The sequence below is a fragment of the Alosa alosa genome, chromosome 3 (genome assembly GCF_017589495.1).
Source record: "Alosa alosa isolate M-15738 ecotype Scorff River chromosome 3, AALO_Geno_1.1, whole genome shotgun sequence".
In the NCBI taxonomy this organism is placed as follows: domain Eukaryota; kingdom Metazoa; phylum Chordata; class Actinopteri; order Clupeiformes; family Clupeidae; genus Alosa; species Alosa alosa.
This window is the reverse complement of record NC_063191.1, coordinates 16,395,513-16,409,683: the sequence shown is the minus strand read 5'-3', so window position 1 is coordinate 16,409,683 and position 14,171 is coordinate 16,395,513. Positions and strand designations below refer to the sequence as shown.

Genomic DNA, 14,171 nt, shown 5'->3' with positions numbered 1-14,171 from the left:
CCAGAATCTAGCTCTTACACCCCCTACTGAATGTCTGGAACTGTGTCTGAATACATTGTCACTCTGCACTACTCCGGTTAATGGGCTATTTTACACTCACTGAAATGACACACAATTATTCTGCTTGAGCTGTTCCCGTGCTTTATTGGCTCACTCTCTAGCCTATAAGGTAAATCCCAGGCTGGCAAGGAGCGGCAGGCATTGGTGGATGGGGGACACAGGTGACTTCCGCATGCATGACTTGAAGGAGGGGAGGGCAAAGTTTCCAGTGCAAAGTCAACAGACGTCCACAGATTCAAGATGAAGGACCCGCTCAGTGGCTGCACTGTGAGTGTCTCGCCATTTCCCTCTCTCTCTCTACCTCACTGTGTTTTAAAATAGGCCTCTTTCACTGCTGCTCAGTCTTAGTCTGGTCATGAAAAGGTTAAGAGCATAAGTGTTAAGCTCAAAGTTACAGTGGCACAGCTGGACGCTGAAGCACTCAATTCAATGTAAATGGGTTCTCTTACAATGACTATTTAAAGTGTGGTTATGAAGACAAACCGCCTGATTATTGTAATATGTGTTTTGTAGTACAACTCGCTGTACCAGGACCTGAAGAGGTTTTCCAAGAATGGAGAATATTTCTGCAAAGAACTCATGACAGTCTTTCAGCAAAGGTGCCTTGTCATTTACTTTTCTTGGAGTTCACTATCCCAGAGATAGTCAGTGTTTTAAGAAGATTGGCCAAAGCTATTTGGTTTGAGAGGACATGGCAAAATGAAACCAAAAAGCCTGAAATGGTTTGTATTGTACTTTGAGGCCATAACCACCAGATGTGCCTTCAGTGATCAATTCAAGTTATTCTTTCACTCACTACATGGCGAATGGAAGGTTACCACAAAAAGTAATAGCCTACTTCACAACCTCCCCTTGAATCTCGACGCACATTCTGTCGCATCTTAACCTCAGCACTGCAGAGGAGCCATCTGGCTACAAGGTTAAATAGAACAACCACCGGGTAACAGTGTTGTTTAGTTTGCAGGCGCTATGCAAATGATCCTGCGCACGCGGCCTCTGAATTAGTTTGTGATGGGCCTGATAGAGAGAACAGATTTTTTGAAAGACATTGCTGAGTCATAAAACCTGTTGTGTGTATGTGTTCCCAAGGGTCTTGTGAAAATCATTACTTGAGACTTGCCTTTGTTTATATAGTGATGTAATGTGGCCCTTTTGAATGTGACGTGTTACTTTAATTGCAGGTCTGAGTTGGAGATTAACTATGCAAAAGGAATGCAGAAACTTGCTGGCAAGCTCATCAGAGCCTCTAAGGAGATGTCCAGCAATAGGTAACTACTCAGTCCCCCAATGGATCTTACAAACACAAAGAGTAACTTCTCTAATCCCTCGGGGTTTGATGCAAGAGTGAAAATCCATTCCAATTGCTTTTATGATGGATAAATTATCGTTTCTTTTTTTCTAAGCACAACATACCATGCGTGGTCTCAAGTCTCCAATGAAATGTTCTCCACTGCAGACATACATAGGTAAGTCTTTACTTTTCAGACTCTCAGTGTTTGCTTTTGTAATTTTTGTAACAGACTATTTGAGTGTTGTTTCCACAGAACTCTGGGCAATGCTCTTCAGCAAGACGCTATTCTGGAGATTCGCCAGATTCTTGATGAGCACACCAAAAGGAAGAGGCCAGTGTGTAATTCAGTTGTACTTTCTTCTGACTATTTGTTCTGCTAACCGCAAGGTTACACACATGGGTCTCTTACTACAATTCCTTTTCATGCAGCTTGACGGTGCCATAGATAAAACTGGGAAACTTGTCATCACAAACTGGAATGAACAACTAAAAGTTAGTACATTGTTGTCTGTAGCCTCTATTTAAGGTTAGAATATGTTTACCATGTACATGTACAGTTACTTTCTGATCTATGACACACATCTGTATTAGTAATCTCTTCATCTGCTCTGAGAGCACCTTGTTTCCTGATACTTAACACATTTATGTCACATCCTCACAGGTGAAAAAGAAACTGACGGCTCTAACGCGGGAGCATGAGGCCCTGTTCAGCTTTGTGGAGAACAATAAACAGATCTGCACAGAGAAGGAAAAACAAAAGGTTTTTTGGCTCTAAGTCACTGTTCTAGTCCAAGTTTGACAGATGGTTGGTTTTCAGCTGCATAATCAGTTTGTAGTTTGATCCCTGAGTGATGGTGTTTTCATCTGCCAGATGCTCAACAGACTGACAAAATCAGCAGAGCTACAGGCCAAGGTTGATGAGGAGTACTTTAACATCAACATGGAGGGCCACCAGATGCGCCTGAAATGGGAGAACACACTTAAGAACTGTTACCAGGTCAGTGGACAAATTGTACACACTTTAGAGTTATTGAGATTAATCATACTTAGTCTTAACATTATACCCAGAGCTAATAGTTCCATTGGGACAAAATATCAAACTATTACTCTGTTTATTATAGATAATTCAGGAGCTTGAGAAACAACGGATAGAAATCCTCTGCAACATCTTAAACAAGTATGGCCTGTACATGTCCAGCTTTGGACAGACTCTCCTGCATGTGAGAATTTCTGATGTCTCTTGAATCCGAAGCCTTTTTGGAAATCCATACTCTGACAGGAAGTGAATGTTATAGCAATGTCCTTTCCTTTACAGTGTCAAAAGCAAATCGAGCAAACTGTCAGGACCGTGGACATGGACAAGGACCTGCAGAGCTTGGTGGACCAAACAAGCGTTACTGCAGAGGACAACAAGGCCGAGTTTTTAATGGCCGACTATTTTGTGAGGCCCCTTGTCCAAATGTCTGCTCAGTGAACAGTTCAGGAAACAGACTGTTTTGTTTATTCCTGAAGAAAAAGGAACATTCCTAGACTAGGCTATCTGGGTGATTTGTGCAGAACTGTAAACGCAACTCATAAAAAGCTGCATAAAAAGGGGAGAGAAGACAAATATTGTCGTAGTGTCTGTTGAAGGTCACAGGTTTGAATTCAAGCCAGATAACTTGCAGTTACAGTATGTTTATGTTCTACACAAATATGTGCTATTTCCTTTCAGACCGCAGAGAACACATTTGTGTACACAATCCAATGCCAAACATTAATAGGGGGTAGACAGAGTATTCAGATGTAGCATACTGTCATCATATCTGTTAATGAACAGTTGTGTCTAATCCTGTTCTCTCACGTGTTGATTAGGAGGAGGATAGCAAGACCGTGATGGGACGAGAGAGACGTAAAGAGGCGATAAAGAACAAACTGCAACGACTAGAGGACTATGTTGCAAAGACAAAGAAAGACCATGAAGGCAAGTCCAAACAGATGGAAGACATGCTTGCCTCTCAAAGGTGTTGTAGCATCATCAATGAAAATGTTGTAATATTTATTTTAGCTCTGGAGAAAATGCTGAACACATACAATGAGAACCCATCATTCTCAAACAAGAAAAACATGGAAGAAACAGAGCAGCTACTTGATGAAGTACGATTAATCAGTATTACTCTATTACAAGCTGAATTTAGTAATTACAGTTTAGTTACTTATTACCTGTTGCATAACTTGTTTTAATCATCTCTTTGAAGATCACATTGAAACTGGACCTTTTAGTAGCGACACACTGTAAGCTCTCTGTAACAGTGGCTGAAATAGAGGGAAAACCCAAAACACTGCACAGATTCAGCGACAGCATCACTAAATGGAAGGATAAGGTAAGAATACTTCAATCATGACATTGGTAACCAGTAATGACCACAAAATGTCAACCACTTCAGCTGAGTGGAAAAAAGAATGTCTACTATTGTGTCGTTTGCGCACCCATAGGACTGTGAGCACAGCATTGTGAAGCTGTCTCGTCCTGTGAGGATCAAAACCACATCACTTCGTTCACGACAGTCTCTGAGAAGATCCATCATTTATAAGGGTCCTGCTAAAAGCTCGCCACCACAGGAGTCACAGTCTGCCTCTGACCAGACCGAGGCAGAATCCAACACCCCAACCCAGGAGAGTGGACTTCAGCCCAGCAGGGAACTCAATGGAGACAGTAAATCAGATGAGAATACGGAAGGTAACGACAGCTTTCCATGTGTCATAATAAAGTAGTATTTTATAGACCCTTTCAAGAGTTCCATTATCAGCATCATAGTTGGCCCCACAAGACTTCCTTTTTAACATTCCATATGTTATCTTAATGCGGAGGAAGTAGATTGGGGCCCAAATAGAATGTTCAAGCATTGTTTTTGTTTACCTTGTTGAAAGGGTCCATACTGTGATCCTTATTCACTGTGTGCATATGTACGGTAATGTTGTCTAGAGATCTGTAAATACTTACACTTCAATGTGTCTGTTGAGGATCCCTATCTATAAGATCAGAATGACTTTTCCAGCACTTTGACCTTGCAGCATTGATTATTTTATTTCTAGGAGAAGCTCAGAGTCTGGGTCAATGCAGGGCTCTCTATGACTTCACCTCAGATAGAGAAGATGAGCTGAACATGAAGGAAGGTAAACATGTCGGATGAACATTGCGATATAGGTGTGAGAAGCAGTCACCTTGTACTATTTTAATGTGTGTGTTTTGTTCCTAGGAGATCTCCTTGACATTTTTGAGAAAGATGACAACGGCTGGTGGTATGGGGCTCTAAATGGACAGAGAGGTCATTTCCCAGCAACTTATGTGGAAGAGCTTCCTGTGTTAAATGATGGCATGTCTTCTGAAGCATAGGGCAGGGACAAAAGGATGGAGACTTTATTGTACAAATGTCATGTCGTGTCTAGAATACAGCATCATACTAAATAAAAGGAAAAATAGATTCAATACCTCAATGAAATGAAATGGCAACTTCAACTTGACAGAGAATAAGACAAGTTTCAACCCTACTGAATGATTAACCAAAATTATCTTTAAATCATAACAAAATAACGTTCTTGCTATGTTGAGTTATTTAAACCTAATGGAAATGAAAGACTTGTTTAGAAAGCTGGCAATAGCCCAAGATTTAAAAGCAGTTCTTTTTTCGTAGATGTACTTAATAGTATTTCAGTGTGAAGACATTGTTTTAATGCCATTTTCATGTGTCAGTATTAAAAATGTTCTTTTAAAAAAATATATGAAACCTGTCTATTTGTTTAAGAAAGTTTCATTAATGAATGTGAACATTAATTTGTTTACTGGTAGGTGAAAAGGTAGTTCAGCAATTTTAGGCAATATACAGAAAGCTAAAACGGATACGACAAGAAAGTAAAAAAAAAAAAGTGTGGCTCTGTGTTAAGGTTAAATAAATATACAAGTACAAAAAGAAACAATATCAATGTTTCACCCAAGAATCCTTTTTGCTGGAGTTAGGGGATATAAAAGAGTGTCTTTTAAAATGGTCAGCACACCTCGCTGGATGGTACTTCTGTGATTAATTTCTCTGGGATCAGAGCTTTAAATTCTTTCCTGACGTTGGCGAGAAATGCAGAGAAGTTGTTGGTCTCCTTCAGCCTCTGCTCCAGCTGAGGCATACACTCCAGGGGTGGACTGCAGGACTCAACTGAAATGGTGCGCACACGCAGAAACACACACACACACACAAAAACACCCATTAGAATTTTACCGGACTTGAAAACATGCCTGTCACACTGAACTGCAAACTTTCTTTGAGTTAAAAGGTGATGATGTTCTAATGGCTGCATTCACATGTATTCATTGACAAGTAAGAAAATGTGACATCATGGTTAGTGTACATACTCTGGTACGCCCCCTCTTCGTTAATCTGCAGCATGAAAGTGTAGGCGCTTTCTGGATCACTGTGGTCCAAGTTTCTAAAGACAAACTGCAGCTTCTCACCTAGACACATAACATGTGTGAATGCACTGTATTTGGGTGCAAATAGAGACGCATTGTGCTAAGGGATTACTGTTGTTGGTGCATTTTTACCTTGAATCTTCCTGATCTCCACTTTCAAACAATCCTGGAACACCTGTTTCATCTTGTGTAGGTTTTTCAGTCTGTCTTTGTTGGCTTTGTTTTGTGCAACAATCACTTAAAAGGTAAATAGGAGACAAAACATACTTTGGAAGTTAGTTGAGAGTTTTATAGAAGTTGTATAGCACATCGCCAAGTCAATGCTACATTAATTTTGTGATAGACATAATGCTTACAATCTTTGTGCTTTGATTGCTCTTTCTTCAACCTGTCAATCTTCTGTAGAAGGCTCTCCTTGATCAGGATCTTCTCCTCAGTCTCAGAAATTACTTCTGGCAACTCCCTACTCTTCTCCTTGAGAATGGCACTCCTTTGAGCTAAATCTTCATGGGCCAAAGAGGTAAAGCAATAACTGGATTCATATTGTCAGATTACTGGATTCACAGTGTTAAATGAACTAATTACAACAAATTATAAAAGCTACAAATCATAAAAGCATTGCAAACTTACTTTTTTCGTACACCTCAATAGTTTCGAACAGCGTTTCATCCTTGCATTTCTTCAAGCACGACTCTGTGAAAGTATTTTTATTGAGTCAATCTGTCGTGTTGACTTGGTGCAGATAATACACATGACTTGCTGTTGTAGGTAAATGGGGAAAAAAACTAGATGCTACATACCAAAACCAGCTTTTACAGATTGTCTGTGTGAGTAGTGCAGGTCTGTCTCGGTATCAACCATTCCAACAACCTGAGAAATCAGCTTGGTGCGGATCTCTTCCAGCATATTCGTGAAACACTCCACAGCATCTGCATCATTTATGGATGCCATATCTGCGATAAACAAAATAGCATGGCTTATCCATAAGAGGACAACAAGCGATTACAGATATTTCGATAGGTTAAGAACATAAATAGGTCAGTGCTTAAAGCTAACTCACAACAACAAAGCAGTCTGAATATAGTGACTTTGATTACTGCACGGCTGATTACTGCACGAAGCTACTTGGCTTTGTGAACGTTTAGCTAAATCGTTTAGCTGACCATCCATTACATAGACTACACTACAGTATATGGTCCATTAGGCTAATATTAGCGACCGTTTACACGTATCTTTCATTTCATTTGCTTCGTAATAACATTTTATGGATTAAAAAAAAATCTGTTTCTGGCAACACATAAACATGTGAACTCTAAGCAATTTGTTTACTTTGAGGTTAGGCATCCTTACAGCTAACGTATCTTGCTCGCTAACTGCTAGCTAGTTAACGCTAGCTGACAGAAAAGTGTTGGATTCGCAGTTACGTTGTCTACTAAATCTAATATATTCCATTTACTGGTTGTGATATTAACAGTAACAGAAATATGATATTACCTTTACGAAAAGTTTCCCAAAAAGGTTTATAATGCCAAGTTAACGGGGAGACAAATTTTCAAAAACTCGCGCTTAGGGGAAAAAAAAAACACACACATAAACGGAAATGACGTTTCAGGTGGATCCATGTTTTATTTAGTTGTTTAACGCGTATTTGATCATGTTTGTGTTTATCATTAACATTATGTCATGAGTTATTTGAAATATTTGACTTATATTTTATGTGTATACCTGTAGATCCCAATATACGTTAGGCTACACAAATTCCGAATTAAAAATGGTATAGCCAGAGAATGTCTAATAAGGGGAGAACTGCCACTCTCGGAAAACTTCCGGTTTCTGAACTGGTTGCAGTTCCTTCTGTGGTTCCACATGAGGGCGCTCGTCCACGAGTGCAGAATGCATGGAGGTCTATGGAGCTGTACCCCTCAAAATCCACTTTCCTTGGGATATAATTTTTTTTCAAGTAATTTGAGTAATGCATTCGAAAGGGGAGGCAAAGAAAATACACTTGGTTGAGTATTATATATTTTAAAATCACTTAATTGTTCTAAAAAGCCTTTCAAATGTGTCAATGATGTCATTCATTAGCACAATGCTAGCGTGTTATGTGCAACAACGACCCAACCTGTAAGAAATCAAAAGGACATAAGTACTCGTTCATTCAACTTTTGACCTATAACCCATGTTGAAGTTATACAAACTACAATCAAATCTGAGATTTGTCAACGACAATCAGGTGAAAGAGACAAATTTAGCCGTCTAGCTCCATTGACTCCCATTCATTCTGCACTCATGGCGATCGCCCCCAGTGGAACTCTGGTGGAACTGCATCCGAAATTCGGTACAATGGGACTTGATACGGAGTGGCAAGGCTCTCCGTAGACGGGCTCTGGTATAGCTCATGCTTTCCCATGATTCATTTTGTTGTTATTATGTCTATGGCCAGAGCCCGTTGACGTGTTCACGCGGGAGCCAGTTGCCATGTAACACCGGCGTAAAGCACTTATGCAATCAAGTGTGTAAGAGCATATAAAATCAACATTAAATTGACCAACGTAGTACAAATACAAAGAAAATATCCCTGTTGTTCGATTTACTGCAGGTTTTAAAATGTATGATGGAATATGATGAAAGACCACTGGAAAATACCCTTTCATGACATGTTTGCCAGTGTGGGGACATTCTAAAACGCCTCGTAGCTGCGTGCATTCATAAACAGTCGATATTTTAGGCTATGTATGCTAAAAACTCGTCTCATACAATAATTTCTGGACTTAACTGACTATTTTAATTACATGCATACCATTTTGCACCTTCGTCTACTGTGATGTTATGGTCAAGGATTTTGGCGTAGGCTACTGCACAACATAGCCGCATACACAGCTAGGCTGATACTGCCTAAATTAACCTACTTTAAGTTCTAAAGAAGTGGGGCATGAAACCTGTTATTTTGTCACTTTTATGTTCAGTATCATGTGTTGTTATTTTGTCATAGCATGTATCTATACCACGCGATAAAAAAAAAAGGTTTGGGGAACACTGGGTCCTAATCCAATTATGTAATGGCATGGCTCGTTGGTCTAGGGGTATGGTTCTAAAGTATATAGGCTAGTGAAATTGACAATAAAGCAGACTTTGACTTTGACTTTCACATGCTTAGACCAAAGTAGCAAAACTTGAAGCTTTTGTTACTATACCTTAAACACAGTGTATCCATACCGTAAACAAAAGCGCTGCTTTGCACTTTAGTTGCAATTCTGCAACACACTTGCTCCTTTCTGCAACACACTTGCTCCTGCCCACTACACACTATTTCATACATAAGACACTTCATTCAAAATGAAATCGCATGGGTACCATTGGCACAACACATCTATTCAAAATACAAAACACATTGGGTGATTGAAAACACTTAGACACACACTTTAAATTACTTAGGCCTACTTACAAAACTGAACACCAATCAGCCAGCCACAAATAGGCCTCAGTTGAACCATTTTGAGAACTTTGCAAGCATGGAGGCAGGGAGAGCAAGAGGCAGAGGAAGAGGAAGACAAAGAGAGAGAGGAGTAGGAAGTGGCCGAAGATGCTATGCATGAACAATATTTCATGTGATAAATCATGGCCTGAAGCTGGGCAGAGAGTCAACCACATCTAAGCCTGTTTTACTGTGTATTTTTGGTTTTACAGTATTTTTTTTGTATTACTGCATTTACTGTAATTCTACCGAGGCACCATTGAGAGCATCCTCTCCAGCTGTATCGCTGTGTGGGGCGGAAGCTGCACTGAATACAACAGGAAAGCCCTGCAGCGCATAGTGAACACAGCTGGAAGGATCATTGGTGCTTCACTCCCCTCCCTGAAGGACATTTACACCACCCACCTCACCAAGCAAGGCGACCAAAATTGTGAGTGATGCAAGTCACCCCCGCTCACAATCTGTTTGATCTACTGCCCTCTGGGAAGAGGTACAGAAGCCTGCGCTCCCTTTTACCAGACTCACCAACAGCTTCATACACCAAGCTGTAAGGATGCTGAACTCTCTCCCTCCTCTCCCCCCCTCCACCCTCAGCTACATAACATCCTGGACATTGGACCCACAATGGCCGCCTGCACTACTCCACCTGCACACTTGAACACTTGCACACTTGTACACTTTACAACTTGGTGTTGTTGTCCTGAAAACACAACAACACTGCTGCTCTTACATAACTTGCACCACTATGCCACTTTCTTTATTATTTAGGTCAAACAGTATTTTATAGTATTTTACAGTATTTGCACTAGTATTTTATTGACTGTCTATGCACAATTTCAACAAAATTTTGCTGCTCTTATTTTTTTATTATTATTATTATTATTATATGTGCCCTCTTATTTACTTATTTACTTACTTTTTTGTTTACTTGAATGTTATGTTTGTCTGTGGACTTAAAATTGGTCAAATATGTCTTGTCTTCACCGTGGGATAGTGAGAAACGTAATTTCGATCTCTTTGTATGTCTGGAACATGTGAAGAAATTGACAATAAAGCTGACTTTGACTTTGACTTTGACTTTGACTAAAGTGTTGCATTGAGCTTCACAGAATGATAAACTGAAAAAAGCAGTGAAAATTAAAGACTGCTGTGTAGTACACTAGTGTGTTGCTGCTAATCTGAAAGTGTATTCATATGATGCAAGTGTGTATCATTTTGTCATCAGAGTGAGATTTTGACAAAGGATTGTTAGGTTTTGATAGAAGTTTCAATTTGACATAGATGTGAATGATTTATTTCCCAGTGTCTTGTGCTTTTGTGTGTAACGTTTTGACACAATGAGGCAAAGTTGTGCAAAAAGTGTTCAAGCAATGGGCAAAAAACCGTATGCAATATGAAACGAGTGGGAGTGGGGGGTTGGCTAATTGTAAATCTTCTTTTCCGACAGATGCTTACTTTCTGAAACACCGCTAAATTAGGCTTGCCCAGCTTCTAAATAATGGTGCAGGTAAATCCTGACACCTAGTGGTCTCCGTCCGATATGGAGATCTGACCACATGAATTTTCAGGAAGTTAAGTACATTTGTTCCTATGATTTGATCTAGTAGCCTTTTGTGATGCCGTCTACAATGTTGGATACGGAAGAGTTATTATAGAAAGAACATTCAGAGTAAGTCTAAGCAACAAAGGTGTGATATTTCTGGCTAGTTGCAAATAAATAATGAATAAAACTGTGCATGGTTAGGTAGCTTAATTCTGTAACACGACAGGACACAATTTCTTCCACTGTCAGGTTTTAACTGTGCTTATTCAGGTTGCTGCGCGATTGCAACAATAGTATAATTTATATTTCTGTTGTTGCGGAAAATGTTAACGTTGTCGGCAGGATTCGAACCTGCGCGGGGAGACCCCAATGGATTTCTAGTCCATCGCCTTAACCACTCGGCCACGACAACTTATAAAATGTATTTCCTACGCGAAAAACAAAATCATTTTACAATCCCAAATTACTTATGATTCTTCACGGTTGATTGGAGTAGGCTAGGCTACACCCATTTGAAGACAACAACAGGCGGCAGTATAGGGCTATTGATCACATAGCCTAAACATTTTAACCATTTCGTACAGGGAGTGAAAACCTACTCCCCTATCGGAACTCCCTCTATTTCCACCGGTCCCGTATTTCCACCGTCTTGCGTGTATGTGTCACTTAATATCCATTTCTATACAAACCAAGACAGCGGACTCCTATAGAAACGCAACCACCCACACAGGTGTATCTAAATTAGCTATGTACCAAAAATGACATTTGACCGTGACTCGAAGAGCTGTAAACAGTGTTGTAAAGCTGCGTGTGCACAACCGCTTGGAGCTCCAGTGGAATTTTAATTTCACGACGAGAATTCTCGGTCTAACCGTCCATGTGCAGTTGAAACGGTGTAAATAGGCGACCCATCAGGCCAGCACTATAACTCCGAGCGTGGTAAACAAAATCGGATATTTCAGGCATAGGCCTAAATGCTCCCGTTAAGAACCAAACCAGATTTTGTTCACATCTACACACCTATGGCTACTGAAAAATAAGGTTCATTTAGTAAATGTTATTTTGAAGTGTTAAAAAAAATCGTTGTTTTAGAATTTCTGAACAAAAGTGGTGATAATTGGGGGTGTTACGATAGTGGTTTTGTTCCTGTCGGAGAGCAGTTACATGTACAACCAAGTGTATAGTCTATAGGCTACTACAATAATAAACCATTAACTGTGTGAACTCCAATCAATATTTTGCATTTTGTGAAAAGAAGCCGGTCAAGGAAATTGGTATTTTGATCAGCGTGACAAAGCGCCCAAACCGGTGACATCACATGCAACTTATATAATGATAATACATTCTTATTTTTAAGCGCATAAGTCATCCAAGGACATTGTACAATCATATTATATTATATGATATATAGGCCTATACAGCAGCTACACAGGGTTTCTGCAGGTATCAGCAAATCTCATTTCATGCTTTTTCATGCCACTTTAAACTAATTTCATGCCCATGTCCAACTGCAGATACTTTCACACATACTCATACTTTTGACCAAATCCAAATTTAACTGTCAGATGGCTCACAAGACGGTTTACAGTCATTAAACGCAACACAAAGTGATTCACAAAATAAGAACACAACAGACAATACAAATATTTAAAACACTGTTCACTGAGCAGCTCGCGTCTCTGCCCCGCATAACTCAAAACAACATGCATCGACAATTAAAAGTAATGAACCTATACTGCTTATTGCAGTAGGCAAATTCGCCAAAATGTTGAACTATCATGTCAACCAGTCTCAAAAGTTAGACTAACTTCAAGTAAGCACAGCCATCTGAACTGAAAGCTGGGGGGTAGGCCTCAACCTCGCTAAAGGCCAAACCTGGCTTATTTCAGGCTTGCTTATTTCGATAAGTCTCGCTAATTTTAGTGAGAATTCCGTTCCATTAATGAGGTTAACGTGAATCCCAGGTTGGTGACCATGGGAATTTATGCCACAGAACCTGCTCCGTAGCAGGTTAACTTTCAAGCTAAATTAGGCTGTGTTGCAAAAAAAAAACAATCAGTCGGAAAACGAGTCCAAAAAGATGGTTCCGTCAACCTGTGCTCTCCTCACCTCTACAACTTCAAAAATAGAAGTAGGCCTATAGAAATGTTTTTCCGACAGTGCACCAAGCATGGATTTACACATTCACTAGCTTCAAAGAATATGAAGATTATAAAAATGTTTTAACTTCACATGCGTGTGGTTCTAGAATTGTGCTACTCTGCGTCACGTTCGGTGGTGATGTAACGTGCAGCGAAAAGGAAAGGATTTACATTCTTGTGTGTTCACAGGTTCGCTTCCCATACGAAGTATTAAGGCTACATTGTTTATCCCCTTGATAATGGCATTTTTAGTTATACTCTTTAAAGGAGAATTCCAGTGTGATATTGACCTAAAGTGTGTTGAAACATACCGAGAGTGAACGTATGTCTCTCAGCCCATCTCTGCTTGTCCACTGCACTCCAAAATCTGGCGCTAATTAGCCGATGCTACCAAAAGCTTTTTCAATGGTGGTGCTTCGGCATCGGGCTAGCCATGCAAATAAATCACTGTTTTACACCATTTACGAGGCTCAATGTATCTCCACACTTCATTGGTAGACTTCCGAGGGCCCTGACATTTAAAACGAGACATTGAGAACTTTGAAAAAGCAGTGGTAGTTTACTTACAAGACGATTTATGCAGACAGTATCTTCACGAAGTTTAGCGTTTGCAGCCATCTTGAATTTAGTCACGATAAGTTGAGCTACAAGTAAGAATGAACAGGTATGATAAGGGATCAGATTCCAAAAATAATTCAGTGGAAATGGATTCCATGGATTCCAGTTTTTTCCAGTAGCAGCAACTGGAATCCATGCATTTCCACGGAATTATTTTGAATAAAAGTGTGAAGTGTGGAGATACATTGAGCCTCGTAAATGGTGTAAAACAGTGATTTATTTGCATGGCTAGCCCGATGCCGAAGCACCACCATTGAAAAAGCTGTTGGTAGCATCGGCTAACTAGCGCCAGATTTTGGAGTGCAGGGGACAAGCCGAGATGGGCTGAGACATACGTTCACACTCGGTATCATGTTTCAACACACTTTAGGTCAATATCACACCGGAATTCTCCTTTAATGAAAGACATATACTGTTGATAAAGGGTCATGCACATAGGCTGTTCATTGACAGTAATATGCTTTGCCATTGGGCTATATTATATCTGATGCAGCAAAGGATAATTCTGTAGCCTGGCTTATAGACAGCTAATAATTATGACCGCAGCGCAGCGAAGCGGCGGTCATTTAGGTTTAGTAAGATTTTTCTTTTTTTTTTTCTTT

General features: G+C 39.9%; 2 protein-coding genes and 1 non-coding gene across 5 annotated transcripts; 1 reads left to right on the top strand and 2 right to left on the bottom strand.

Moving 5' to 3' along the window:
• The first annotated feature begins 276 nt into the window (after positions 1-276).
• Positions 277-4,748, top strand: nostrin (nitric oxide synthase trafficking). The gene is made up of 16 exons (XM_048238244.1): positions 277-327; positions 574-659; positions 1,242-1,328; positions 1,464-1,526; positions 1,605-1,686; positions 1,781-1,843; positions 2,013-2,111; positions 2,223-2,348; positions 2,473-2,571; positions 2,667-2,792; positions 3,206-3,314; positions 3,399-3,487; positions 3,589-3,714; positions 3,827-4,070; positions 4,427-4,507; positions 4,591-4,748. Exons 1-16 carry the CDS (start codon positions 301-303, stop codon positions 4,725-4,727), a joined length of 1,644 nt encoding a protein of 547 aa, XP_048094201.1. The 5' UTR covers positions 277-300; the 3' UTR covers positions 4,728-4,748.
• On the bottom strand, positions 4,736-13,542 carry spc25 (SPC25 component of NDC80 kinetochore complex). Of its 3 annotated transcripts, none has more exons than XM_048238245.1 (7): positions 13,519-13,542; positions 6,593-6,745; positions 6,423-6,485; positions 6,149-6,295; positions 5,925-6,029; positions 5,736-5,834; positions 4,736-5,538 (listed from the first exon to the last, which is right to left on the bottom strand). In XM_048238245.1, exons 2-7 carry the CDS (start codon positions 6,741-6,743, stop codon positions 5,378-5,380), a joined length of 726 nt encoding a protein of 241 aa, XP_048094202.1. In that variant the 5' UTR covers positions 6,744-6,745; positions 13,519-13,542; the 3' UTR covers positions 4,736-5,377. The 3 variants fall into 3 exon arrangements, with proteins under 3 accessions (XP_048094202.1, XP_048094204.1, XP_048094203.1); XM_048238247.1 differs by lacking the exon at positions 13,519-13,542 and adding an exon at positions 12,619-12,671; XM_048238246.1 differs by lacking the exon at positions 13,519-13,542 and adding an exon at positions 7,287-7,374.
• trnas-aga lies at positions 11,141-11,222 on the bottom strand. Its single transcript has one exon. It is a non-coding gene; the product is annotated as a tRNA-Ser (tRNA).
• Positions 13,543-14,171: the final 629 nt, after the last annotated feature.

Excerpts from the sequence above, each read along its gene's own strand:
- spc25 (XM_048238245.1), bottom strand. The coding sequence starts at position 6,743 with ATGGCATCCATAAATGATGCAGATGCTGTGGAGTGTTTCACGAATATG. Across the intron at positions 6,030-6,148 it reads GCAATCAAAGCACAAAGATT|TGATTGTTGCACAAAACAAA; the intron begins GTAAGCATTATG and ends TTACCTTTTAAG. Across the intron at positions 5,835-5,924 it reads GGAGATCAGGAAGATTCAAG|GTGAGAAGCTGCAGTTTGTC; the intron begins GTAAAAATGCAC and ends TTATGTGTCTAG.
- nostrin (XM_048238244.1), top strand. The coding sequence starts at position 301 with ATGAAGGACCCGCTCAGTGGCTGCACT. Across the intron at positions 3,315-3,398 it reads GACAAAGAAAGACCATGAAG|CTCTGGAGAAAATGCTGAAC; the intron begins GCAAGTCCAAAC and ends TATTTATTTTAG. Across the intron at positions 3,488-3,588 it reads CAGAGCAGCTACTTGATGAA|ATCACATTGAAACTGGACCT; the intron begins GTACGATTAATC and ends ATCTCTTTGAAG.